We start from the raw sequence: 12,903 nt of genomic DNA, 5'->3' as shown, positions 1-12,903 counted from the left end.
ATACTAAGAGATCTAATCTTCTAAAAACAATAATTTCTCATAAAGACTTGCCACTAATGAAACATATTTCAATGCTCACTCTTATACCAATTGAGAATCTCCTTCATCAATCATTATCAATTTCACTAAAGCAATAACAACTCAAGAAAGAAAAAAAAAAGAAAAAGAAAAAAAGGTTGGCATCTTTGTTTCATGAAAGCTCATCTAGTGTAGGAAGAGTGAGATTCTTAAATGCTGTGAAGCCACCATCCACCACAAGATTATGCCCACTAACAAACTTTGCATCATCAGAAGCCAAAAACAAAGCAGCATTTGCAATGTCACTAGGCTCACAAGCTGCCCCTTTCAGTGCACTAAAATCACTCACCATCTTCGCCAGCCGCCCGGGGTCGACCCCCGGGTAGTACTCCCGTATCTCGTCCATCACAAACGGGGTCGGGATGGCCATCGGGGATATGCAATTGATGCGTATCCCGTGCTTGCACATCTCCGATGCCACCGACCTCACCACCCCGATCACCCCACTCTTCGACACCGAGTAGGTGTGCTGGGCCAGCCCGCCCATCATCCCGGTCACGCTGGCCGTGCAGAGGATGCACCCCCTATGCCTCGGGATCATGACGCGGGCCCCGTGCTTGATCCCGGCCACCACCCCCCGGACGTTGATCGCCATGGTGCGGTCGAACGTGGCCATGTCGAGGTCCACGATGCTCGGGGGCGTGCGGCACGCGATGCCCGCGTTGTTGTACATGATGTCGAGGTGGCCGAACTCGGACACGGCGAAGTCCACCGCGTCCGAGATGTCCGATTCCTTGGTGACATCGCACGGGACGAAGGCCGCGTTTGGGCCGAGATCCCGGGCCGCTGCGCGGCCCGGGTCGGCCTGGATGTCGGCTAGGACCACTTTAGCGCCATTGTTGATGAATTTGATTGCTGTTTCTTTACCTATACCACTTGCTGCCCCTGTGATTAGAGCTACCTTGCCTTCTAGTTTCCTGAAAATCAAATTAGTCATTTAATTTTGAGTTAATTCATATTTTGTGTTACCAGTTTTACACTCTTTTTTAGAAAATGTCCACAAGATATGGATCATATTTTCCCCAGAGTTGAAAAACACAATTCAACTCAATTAAACTATAATTCATGTCAATTAAACTATACTCTGCCTAAGAACCAAAAACCACCTCATTGGCCAAAAAAACGCATCTTAGTTAGTGTTGAATAAAACTATAATCCTTCTAAAAATCTACCCTAATTAAACTATATAATCCACCTAAGAACCAAAAACACCCACCTCGGTTAATGTTAATTAAACTATAATTTGGCTAATTTTTAAACTATAATCCACCTAAGAATACAAAGCATCACCAAATTATGACAAAGGGGAAAAAATAGAGCAAATTTACCTTGTTTCTTGAGAAAACCATCTCTGATAGGGTGGAGTGAGCAAAACTCTTGAAGCAGTCAACTTTCTGTGTCACAATAAACCAAACAACCATTCAAAAAGTCAGAATTATTAAAGCATTATTGGAGAGAGAAAAAAAAAAACAAATGCAAGATCTTTCAATATGAATTAAACTGTAAAATGAGGAAGAATCTTTTTAAACAAGAACATAAGTTAAGATATTAACTTTGAGAGTGAGATAGAGAGAGAGAGACCTGAATGGAGTCCTCAACATATTGATTCAAGGGAGAGATGTGAATGAGAGAAAATCACAATGCATTGAAACAAGAAAGCAAAGTCAGGATTTGGCCCTCAGAGTAGCAACTTGTCAGAATATGCTAGCGTCAATAAATCTACCAAATTTAATACAGCTAAGAAACAGAAAGGAAGAATCCTTTTTTAATTTGACTAATATTTAATTTTTTAATTTTTGTTTTGTTTAACTATACTTATCATAGGGTGTATAATAGAAATGCTAGTATTATTTTCAGTTTATTTTATTTATACTTTATTCTCTTCACACTTAAGATATAAAATCTCGTAGGGAATAAGATATGCATGTAATTAAATGGGACGAAAAGTATTTTATTGGTTCCAGGATTCCTGTTTTACAACTTTTAGATCTAATTTTTTTATATTTCACTGAGAATAAGTACTAAGTACTCCTACTATTCTTATTCTCATTGCGTTTTTTTTCTCCTTTTGCGTTTATGTTAGGACTTAGGAGTGCATAAGGGTGTCCACTATAGTTGGCCGGGCCAAGCCACAAGGTGTGGTCAGGCTACCAATGCCCATGTTTCCCACTATAGTGGACATGGCCAAGCCACCAAAAATTTTATTTTTTCCATTTTGTTTATATTTTAATTCTACTACAATAATAATTGAAAAAATGCATACGAACTAAAATTAAAACAAAATCTTCGTTGTATTATACAAAGGGGTAAAATTATACAACGAAAATTTTCGACTTCTAATAAACTACTTTCCCAACGCATATCACGCTCTACGCCCTCCTCCCCTATGATTCCAAACCTCTTCAACCATATCAGCCTGCAGTGTCGTATGTGATGTTTCCCTCCGCATATCGGCGAACCGTTGGATCAAGTATGCATCACTACGCGGTACACCCATCTGCAGTGGGGCGGTTGCAACACCGTGACTCGTACTTGCACCCTCTTCCGGTGCCCAGTTCTCTGCAGAATATCCTTCGTCCTCTATTATCATATTGTGCAATATGATACATGCATACATGATGGAGGCGACATCATTTTCGTGTCATTGTCGAACCGGGCACCGAAGAATGGCCCATCGCGATTGGAGGACACCAAAAGCACGCTCAACGTCCTTCCTAGCACTCTCTTGTTTGGCCGCAAAATAGGTTTGTTTCGGCCCAACAGGCTGCCGGATCGTCTTGACAAACACGGGCCAACGAGGGTATATCCCATCGGCTAAGTAGTATGCCCTGTTGTACTGCGTCCCGTTGGCCATGAATCTGACCGTCGGACCCTCACCCTGACACTCATCATTGAAGAGATGGGACGAATCCAGTACGTTGATGTCGTTGTTCGACCCTGCGACACCAAAATAGGCATGCCAGATTCGCATTCGGTAGTCAACAACAGCTTCCAGTATCATTGTTGGGTGTCTTCCTTTGAATCCAGATGTGAACTGCCCCTTCCAAGCAACCGGGCAGTTCCTCCACTCCCAGTGCATGCAATCGATGCTGCCCATCATCCCCGGAAAATTATGCACTCGCCCGTGCATATCTATCAATCTCTGGCACTCATCGGCATTTGGCTTTCGTAGATACTCCGGACCGAAGATGGCCTGGATACAATTACAAAACTGCCTCAGCGCTGTCAGAGCAGTTGTTTCACCCAACTGTAGGTATTCGTCGAACATATCAGCGGGTCCGGCATAGGCAAGCTGCCTAATTGCAGCGGTACACTTCTGATATGTCGACAACCTGGGTCGGCCGCTAGCATCATTGCGCAATGTGAAGCACCTGAGACTGCTGCGCCAATGTAGTCGCTATATGGATGAATAGCCGTTGCGACATTCTGAAGCGGCGACGGAAAATCTCTGCTGGGTAACGGGGGTTATCGTCAAAGTAGTCTTCTATCAACCGCCGGTGTGCCCCGACATGGTCACGCCAGATGGTCCGCCGATGATAGAACGGGCGAACGAACGCCGCCGCCGCCACCTCCTCCTCTTCTGCTTCCCGTTGCACCTCTTGAACGAGTTCATCGAACTCCCTATCCACCAATTGTTGGAACTCATCGTCGGAACTCATTTTTCAAAAATAGAATTGGTGATAAAATGAAAAGAGTGGAGATTGGAATGGTGTAAAAAATTGGGGAAAAATGGGTATATTTGTAGAAGTATTTTTTTTTAAAAAAAAATTCGGAAAAGGGGAGCCGCGGCTCGTGGCCAGTGCTATAAGAGGGTTGCGGCTCGCGCCCAAGCGCCGCGCCACGGCCAGGTGGCGCGCCCACGTCCACCCCCCCCCCCCCCCCCCCCGCCGCGGCTCGCCTATAGTGGACACCCTAAGACCATCTCCAACTATTTACACCAAACTCAAACTCATTTTTGAGTATACTTCACACCAAAAAGTAGTTTTACTCCAACCATTTACATCAAACTCAAAATTTACACCATTTTTAGATTTTTCTCTCACAAAATTTTTGCAGTAACACCATATTTGGTGTTGTTTCAAAAAAAACCAAAAATGAGTTTGAGTATGGTGTATGATTGAAGAAGATTTCTACATCAAAACTCATTTATGGAGTACGATTGGAGATGGTCTAAGGTTTTACTATATTTCACTAACCTTGTCTTTCTCTTTCACATGATAATATATTAATACTGTTATATTAAAATGATATACTATTAGAGTATCTATAATGTGTAATTTTATTTTTTGAATGTTTTCATAATTTTCATATTTAATTGATGTGATTGGAGTTAATTTGGAATAACGATTAATATAGTATAATTATGCTTCGTATCATGCACCATTTCAAATGTATGGTATACATAGAATCACATAAATTTGTGGAGTACTAGTCTATATGAGATAAACTTCAATATATATCGGAATTTTTATTTATAAATTTAAAATAAACAAGTTATCGCAGTACTATTATTTTACAAGCAAAATTTGGGGAACCTTAAATTTGCAACAAAATGAAAGGTCGTTGCTTATTACAACGTTTAAATTTGAAGAGATTGTATTCACAAGTTTCACAACACAAAATGAGTGAAAATTAACACGTTAAATCAGCAATTAATTAATCCAACAAAATAAACAAAATAGCAATATTACATCGTTGAAAGAAAACGATTGAGAATAACCCCAAGGCTAGATAGAAACATTGACTACTCGTACAAATGAACCTGTCATATGCATATGATGCATTGCAACTCAAAAGCTTTGTGATTTTGATCAATGCTACTATGAATCTTCTATGAGGTCTCGGGCATATGCTCTTACTCCACCAACGTATGTCGCTTCAACCGATGCAGAAACTTCTGCAGCAAACTCATCCCATGAATCCACGGACAGAACCACAAAGTCAGCCATTTTACCCGGTGATAGAGACCCGATTTCTTCATCAAGGAAGCACGATCGAGCAGCAGAAATGGTATACCTACCGGATTGTGATAAATAAATGGGTTTAACTGTAGTTTCACATAATACACACATCATAATGCGAGCAAGAAAGTGTGGATTGGGCCATTGTTGCAGCTTCCGTGAAAGTTTGGTCACTTTCTTGCATTTTCGGGCCATTTTTGCATACTGCTCCAATGTTCTTGCTATAAACTACAGCTGACCCTAATGAATGATGACTACTCATTGACAAGGCAAAGAAACATTAATTACTAGTACATGAACTCTGAAGAATTTTAGCTGGTTAATTGGCCTATGATAATTCATGTATACCACAAAATTGGTGAGGTCTGAAACTTAAATCTTTGAGCAAACAAGAACATGGGGTTGTAGTGCATACCCGTTCAATGCATCGTTTAGATCAATGCATTCAGACGAAATCCAAGCATTCCCCCAACCATGAGGCACTCTTCTCATTGATGACTTTATGCTTCTCAAAGGATTTATTTCGACAACCTATAGTGAGATAATGAATGAGCAACGTTCAAACAGGTAGCATGAAATTTTGGAATTCTAGAGAAAAGAATTGATTAACTAAAAAAATGTTCTTACTGGCCAGTCAGAGCCAAGAGCCAACTGTGCGTCCCCTGCAAGGAGCGACTTAAATAAATATGATCCTCCATTTGCCCTTTCCAGACCAAGTTTTTTTATAGCGGAGTCAGCATCATATAATAAGTGATCAGGCTGTCATGAAATGGTATTAGAAAGTTAAATCAAGAACTTGAATAGAAAGAATTATTCCATATATGCTAGTAAGCAAACAATGGTACCACGATAAGCCGATTAGGGATCTGAGGACTTCGAATTCACATTAATCACAATGTTGGTATTTCAAATTTTCCTAGTATTTATCTTCTATAATTAAAAAATGTGCATTACAAATTATTAAAAACATGTTACTTATTGTTTAGTTCTTAAAAACACATGTTTTTGTGCTGGTTCTCTTTCGGCCTTCCCATGCGTGCACAGGTGGGCAAGGAACACACTCGTTCCCACAAGTTTAACTTTAAGAATCACTTTTAGTGGTTATTTACATTTTTCAACCTTGAAATGCATGCATTAGGCAATTACACAAAACCTGCACGGAAGCAAAAATTTCTTGTTCACCAAATCTGGGTGCCGTTCCAGGAGCCAAATGCTGTGCGTGCTCGATCTGCAAACCTTTGCTGAGACAATTATGAGCAATACTCGGAACAAAGGTTAAAATTTTGAAGCAACTGAACAGCTCGACTTACCCTGAATCTTCGATCTCTGATTCCATTCTCAGTAGCCACTGATTTGTACAAGTCCAAGATCACGTCGTTGGATCTGTCACCTATGGCGTGAATGGCGACCTGAAACGAATTATGAATTCTGCAATATATGTATCTGCAGATATCTTGATGGTTTTTGCAGTAAAGAAAGAAAACGTTCGTGTAGAAAATGCAAAAGCACCTGAAGACCGGCCTTATCAGAAGCGAGAGTTAAATTGTACAGCTTATCTATGTCTGTCACTTGCAAGCCATGATTGAGTGGTTCCTCGACATACGGCTACACAAAACACACACACACCACACACAAAAGTCTCAATACAATTAACTGGTTCAAGCTTCCAGATTTGAAATGCTAAAACTGGATCTTTACATCACTTCATTGTCTTAAAAATAAGAGTTTTTCTGATTTACAACATGGATTTTACTTTTTTATAAAAGAAAGAAAAAGAAAAGAAAAAATATAACTATTCTCACCTCATAGAGTAGTGCACTACTAGAACCCAATGATCCATCAGCAAAAGCTTTTACACCACCTAAGTAAAGCCATTCGCTCAACTTCCTACCTACTCGATTTATAAGTTCCTGTACAGGAGAAAAAGGGCAAAATGGAAGTAATAATTAAGACGTTACAGGTTCAAATCAAAGATGATGCATAAAAGGAAACAATTCCAGTTGAAGTTAATTTTGGCCGTACGAAAAGTGGAGCATTGTTTGACAATAACTGACACAAATCCTACGTCCCTTTGGTCATATCTTTGAAGTTCCATATTTGAACTAAAAACACCAAGCACACAGCAGTTGTCTGAACTACGAACAAATTTACGCAAAAAGGTATGGTGAAGCTGGATTACATGTAACCGAGCCCATGTTTCGATTGGAAAAAATAAGCAAACCCTAATCTTCATCTTTCCTGATAGGTTGGCCCATTTGTAGACATCTGCAAGGACCAGAGAATGAGATTGAAATAAGAAGGCATTCATAAATTGTCTGTTAGCTTTTGTTTGAACACTTTGAGGATCAAGGAATAAACTACAAGCATTATTAATGGCTCGTAATTTGTTGGTCTTAACATACATGTCGGAAAAAAAAATCAAAACTGCTACACTTATCCTTCAGTACATCAAAGCAGAACCTGAGAAATCTTCCCAAGAGAGCTCTGTTGACGCGCCAGGAAAATATCGCCCCATATCAACAACTGTTGTGACGCCTTTGCTTAAGGCATGATCACTAGCTCTCAAAAGAGCTTCCCTCTTATCCTCCACTAAGACCTCCGGGATGCAGGAAAAGATGAGCTTCATGGCAGAATCAATCAACAGACCAGTAGGTTCTGCATGCAATAACAAAGCCAGAAGGCAATCAGCTTAATCTATATCCAGAGAGATAATTGCCCCTAAATACACCAACTTTCACCAACTCCTGGTTTTGCACACAAACTAAAAATTCTGCATCATAATACACAAACTTTAAATTTTTATGATTTTTCACACGATTGTCGCTTGCCTCCACATTAATGTTCAGATTCTCCTAGATAAAGTTATTGTGCAATGTGCATTGACCAATACAATATAAATCATCCCAGGTAAAAAAAGGATAATGTGATTCACTGTAGGTTCAACAAAGTTCAAACTTGATTATAGAAATAAAACTAGAAACAGTATGAAAGAAGGAACCTCCTAGACTGTTTCTCATGACAGTTCCACCATCAGGATCCGTCGTGTTATTAGATATTCCAGCAAGTTTTAATGCTAGAGAGTTAGCCAAGCCCATGTGACCATCCATTCTTGACAGCCACACCTACACATTAAGTTACCTAGAATCAGCTACGCGTTATTTAACTTAAATCGAATAGCACATTAGGAATGGTGACTACACTTACAGGATTCTGAGGCGTAATATCATCAATCCATGATGCTATTGGAAGTTCTCCCCCCCACAGATCATTGTTCCAACCACCACCCTGCAACCAAGTTCCAGGTGGCTTATCTGGGGAAATTTTGAACCAGACATTAGATAAGTAATCGTACTTTAATATGCTAATAAAATAAAAATAAGCTTATAAAAAATTGAAAAGGTGGCAAATAGTTTCCCCCTCAAGCTAATCAGGACAAGGAAGCACACATCTAATAGAAAAATAAACATTGAGGCCATCAAAATATCTGACAATAGGGACATTAGAGTGCAATCAGCACTTGATGAAGTGTTTCTGCTGGAAGTAGGGAAAAGTGTTTTCTATATGCATAATTAAGATAGAACTTACTTGATACTGCCTCTTTAACCTTGTTCACAAAGTGTTCTTTTCGGCTGACGCCATGGAGTTGAACTTGACCCATCTGTTTCGATTATTAGCTCAAATCCATCATATGAAAAATGGTAAAACTGTCATATTGCAGTCTAATACCACTTTTATTAAATACAACTTTTCAAGGTTTAAGTCAAACATACAACTTTTGGCTCTGCCCAGTGAACCAATCAACAGTGATTTTTTCTACTTGTTGCCAAGTTCCTCATCCATAAACATATTCTTGACACAGGTCAAGTTCCAACTTTTTCATCTGATGCAACCCAACCCCATCAAGTTCGGTTTCCCAACTAAATACTCATCCCTGCATCTACTAAGGGATGAATTTTACAGAAGGTCTATGATAGCTGTTGCCAACATCAGCTGTTCTAGTAGAGTTTTTGAAGAGACTTTTATTCTAATGAGTCTAGATAGAAGAACTCTGATGCTAAATGCCAGGTAAGAATAAAAACTCAAATCAGTACAGACATTCAAATATTTTTCATGTATACATACATCCACTGAAGAAGAAAACTGATGTTACTTATCGAAGAATGACAATGTGCAAGCAACAACTATAGAAAGGTGACAGTTCAAAAGAGATGGATAGAAAGAAGGATGCTTTTACTAAAGCTTATGAACCACAAGTATTTTTCAGCCAAAGTAAAGAGCAATGAATGCCAAAATATGCATATCCAGGACCTGTAATCCTCCAAAAAGGAAGTGCACATGTGAGTCAATGAATCCAGGAACAACCACTTTCCCCTGTAGATTCTCCATCCTAGTCATGGACCCAACCGACTTCTGCACTCACCCGTGTCAAATGTGTCATATAACAAATTCACAATTTGCCCACATCGAAGACAAATTTGGGGTTATGTGTATTCGATAGAGCAGTAATGCACCTTAATGGTGGAATAATTTCCAACTCGGAGAATCCGGCCGCGACGGATGGCCATTGAATCAGCGAAAGGGGAAGCGGCGTCGCCGGTGTATATAGTCCCATTCATCACAACCAAATCCGCCGCGTCTCGGCCGCGCAGCCATGGCTCTGTCATTGATCAACGGCACGCACATTTCAAGTTTCTTTCAAAGTGTAAATGAACGCAAAAGTAAGCTCTTTTAGCAGAACTTTCGAAATGGATATGCCCTAACTTGAGCTGCGGAAGCGTGAGGGGGAAATTAGAGAGTGATTCGTTGGACTTACGGTACAGGAAGTGAGGGTGGTAGATGGAGGAAGCGACGGCGAGGAGAACCACCAATGCCGCCGCCGTGGCGGAGAGTGACAGTGGCTTCATCGCTGCAGGGGAGATTCCTTTAGAGAATCGAGAAAGAGGGAATCGGAATCGGAATCGGAATTAGTGCTCCATTTTCTTTAGTCAAAAACTAGCAGAGTTTCACTTTCCTACTGCCACGAGTCACGATGACGTGGCTGTATAAAACCACGTCGTTTTACGCTTAGCTTCTTTTTTTTAAATCAAACGGCTTCACACCACTGCTTGATCTTGTCGCCTAAAATGGGGTCCACCGAGGCGCTGCTGGAGAATTGGGCATGTGATTTGTTTTATTCAATTCACGGTATCAGTCCACTTTCGTATTGGAATAAAAAAATCAAATCGATCTTATTGTTCGCCATTTTATAGGTGGTCATAATTGTCTTCTCAAAATATCATCTCTCATAACATTTGTATTTACTTTATCGTAATAGGCTTGAATCATACAAAATGTGTGATTAAGGACACATGTTGGACGTACCTCGTATCTGTTCTCAACTCTATCACGATTGCTTTGTGCTTTTTGTTGCCGACAATGAGATATACGCTGATATCCTCTCAAAATTCAAAGATTTGCATGTTGCGTACCTATGTAAGAATCTCCACTTCATTGTAGGATTAGTCGATTTGGATGTTATCTAGATTCTAGGGAAATAGGAAGTTATAGAAATGAAATGTTGGAAATATGAGATGTGTGTCATTTAAGTTGGAATTTGAAATAAGAGTGTGTAGGGGAAGTCGTATGTTGTAAACCACTATTAGAATTATAATAAGTCAAACTTAGGAGGGGAGGAGATAAGAGTATTTGTAGGTCAAACAAAGAGAATATCAATTAAGATACTATGCGTCCAGCCAATGTGTGCGCAACACACGAGAGTAGCTGATGCTCGTGCCTGGTGTGGTGACCCGCAACTTGTTGTCACGCCTCTTATTTCCTTCTAAGAGTATCTCAAGGGAAAATGGTACATGGAGGTATAAAGAGAAATAACTACCATATTTACCTCTTATTCAATAGAAAGGGTATTTGATGATGTATTAAACCTTCTTTAATTTTGAAAATGTATCTTAACTGTCTTTTCACACAAAAGGTAAAAGGTTGAGTTATTTTTTGGTACCAATTCAGTTTAAATTCTTCACTTCGAGTTGATTAGTACTCCACTTTTTAGGAATATATAGTTACCATTTTAATAAGATAAATGATAAATATATCTTGTCAATTAATCTTTTCCCCTCGAAGATACCTGAAGACATTCCACCGCTCTCACGTGGCCTAAATGCTAAAGCCCATGAAATGGCCCAACTCTGGGTATAAAATGGCAACTTAGTAGTAGTTCAAGACTGATTAATTAAACAAGAATTTGCATCTATCAAAATTCATAAATTCCTGAATCCATTTTGTCATTAAAATAGAATTTAAATTAATTAGAACTTTTATAGCTTTAATGTAGCCGTATGATGTTGTTGTATTAATCATTTGGTCGTGTCAGTCTTAATTGCGGGAACTTGTACACGTATGAAATTGCACAAATCTTAAAATCGGGTTCAAAATCGAGGGTTGCCTATAGTCTGTGCATTTAGTGAAAATCATTTATTTTTAAAATAATAACTCAGATTTTTTAATCCTATATAGATAACCATAAATTAGCAACAAAAATTCTAAAGAATGATTTAGGATCGTATCATGACTCGTGACTCGTGAGCTTAAGAAATCGAATTTTTCCATAAAGTATTTCTTTAAAAAAAAGTTGTAGTAGTAGCTTTTTAACTTTTTCGCCTTTATAAAAGAAGGAGAAAAGAATAATAGATTTATCTCTCTTGACATTATTGATGGACTTTGCCCACTTTTTAATATAAAAAACATAAATTAGTATCAAAGCTAATTGGAATGGTGCTTAAAGTTGCAATAACATCACCATCAATAACTAAGTAACTTTATTAAGGTTAGGTCGAGTTAGACTTCTAAGAAACGTGTCAAAATCAACCATGTTTTTTATTTAAGTTGTAAGTATGCTAACTTTATCTTGAAATCATTTTTGTTTTTCTCTAACTTCAAAGACAAGTATACTTCTTCAGCAATTTTAGTTTTATGTTCAAAATTGGTGGTTGTCTCCTCCACGCCCAATTAAACTATACTAATACATACTCACAATTTTATTTTTGGCAAAATAGAAGTTTTTGAAGAGAAAACTGAAAAATAAGTATTTATATTTTTGAAACATAAAAAATATATTTTAACTTTTATGCTAGATATGGGGGGTTGGCTTTTTCGGAATATTTTATTTTTAGGGCTCCAAATTTATCTCCAATAATTGTGTACCTATAAAAAAGTTGAACAGATAATCCAAGGAGAAAGGATAAAAAGAAACAGATAATCCAAGCGACAAAGTTGACATTTCGATTGATAATGTTGATCAATGAATTTTTTTATTTATTTATTCCAACTACTCCAATTTATATTTTTCCCTTTGCATCTTACTAAAATTTTGAAAATATTCGACTGTTGATATTAAAAAAAAAAATCTATAAATTTAATTAAAAAAATTACTTACTTGTTCCAAACATGTTACATGTGTATTATACTTTTCCAGGGACCATTCACATTTATTTTTCGTTAAGAAGGCTTTATACTTTAAAAACGATATTGCAACCACCATTAATTATGTAATAATGAGAAAAATCACGAGGCATCTATACTAACATTAGGAAATTAAAATAAAAAAATTAATCACATAAGCATAGGACTAAATTAAATTAAGTTGTAACAAACATAACACAACATAACGACGTGGATTTATTTATTTGACTTCGGGTATTAATTTGCCTCTTCTCCTATTAAAATCACATTGCTTCAAAAACTTCCACATCAATTAAAAACGGCTTCATTTATGTTAATTCTATATGGTTGCCAACATTACTATTTCATACAAAAAGGATTAAAATAGCCTATCTTCCATCTATATCGAAAATACGATCTATTCCCAAAA

General features: G+C 38.3%; 3 protein-coding genes across 3 annotated transcripts; all 3 read right to left on the bottom strand.

Annotated features, from left to right (window-relative positions):
- Positions 1-18: 18 nt before the first annotated feature.
- Positions 19-1,815, bottom strand: LOC125212041 (NAD(P)-binding Rossmann-fold superfamily protein). The gene is made up of 3 exons (XM_048112066.2): positions 1,660-1,815; positions 1,407-1,472; positions 19-995 (listed from the first exon to the last, which is right to left on the bottom strand). The coding sequence occupies exons 1-3, from the start codon at positions 1,677-1,679 to the stop codon at positions 191-193; spliced, it is 891 nt and encodes a 296-aa protein (XP_047968023.2). The 5' UTR covers positions 1,680-1,815; the 3' UTR covers positions 19-190.
- Positions 1,816-2,440: 625 nt separating this feature from the next.
- On the bottom strand, positions 2,441-3,079 carry LOC148930019 (uncharacterized). The gene is made up of 2 exons (XM_089069141.1): positions 2,770-3,079; positions 2,441-2,658 (listed from the first exon to the last, which is right to left on the bottom strand). The coding sequence occupies exons 1-2, from the start codon at positions 3,077-3,079 to the stop codon at positions 2,441-2,443; spliced, it is 528 nt and encodes a 175-aa protein (XP_088925267.1).
- Positions 3,080-4,704: 1,625 nt separating this feature from the next.
- On the bottom strand, positions 4,705-10,044 carry LAF3 (Amidohydrolase family). The gene is made up of 15 exons (XM_048111059.2): positions 9,853-10,044; positions 9,551-9,696; positions 9,348-9,449; positions 8,625-8,697; positions 8,244-8,350; positions 8,038-8,161; positions 7,500-7,694; positions 7,219-7,304; positions 6,842-6,949; positions 6,549-6,644; positions 6,350-6,448; positions 6,193-6,267; positions 5,667-5,798; positions 5,455-5,570; positions 4,705-5,094 (listed from the first exon to the last, which is right to left on the bottom strand). Exons 1-15 carry the CDS (start codon positions 9,941-9,943, stop codon positions 4,899-4,901), a joined length of 1,746 nt encoding a protein of 581 aa, XP_047967016.1. The 5' UTR covers positions 9,944-10,044; the 3' UTR covers positions 4,705-4,898.
- Positions 10,045-12,903: the final 2,859 nt, after the last annotated feature.

The sequence above is a fragment of the Salvia hispanica genome, chromosome 3 (assembly GCF_029641045.1).
Source record: "Salvia hispanica isolate PSC_SH4W2 chromosome 3, Shi_PSC_v1, whole genome shotgun sequence".
Taxonomy (NCBI): domain Eukaryota; kingdom Viridiplantae; phylum Streptophyta; class Magnoliopsida; order Lamiales; family Lamiaceae; genus Salvia; species Salvia hispanica.
The sequence above is the reverse complement of the archived record's forward strand: the minus strand, read 5'-3'. Positions and strand labels throughout refer to the sequence as shown.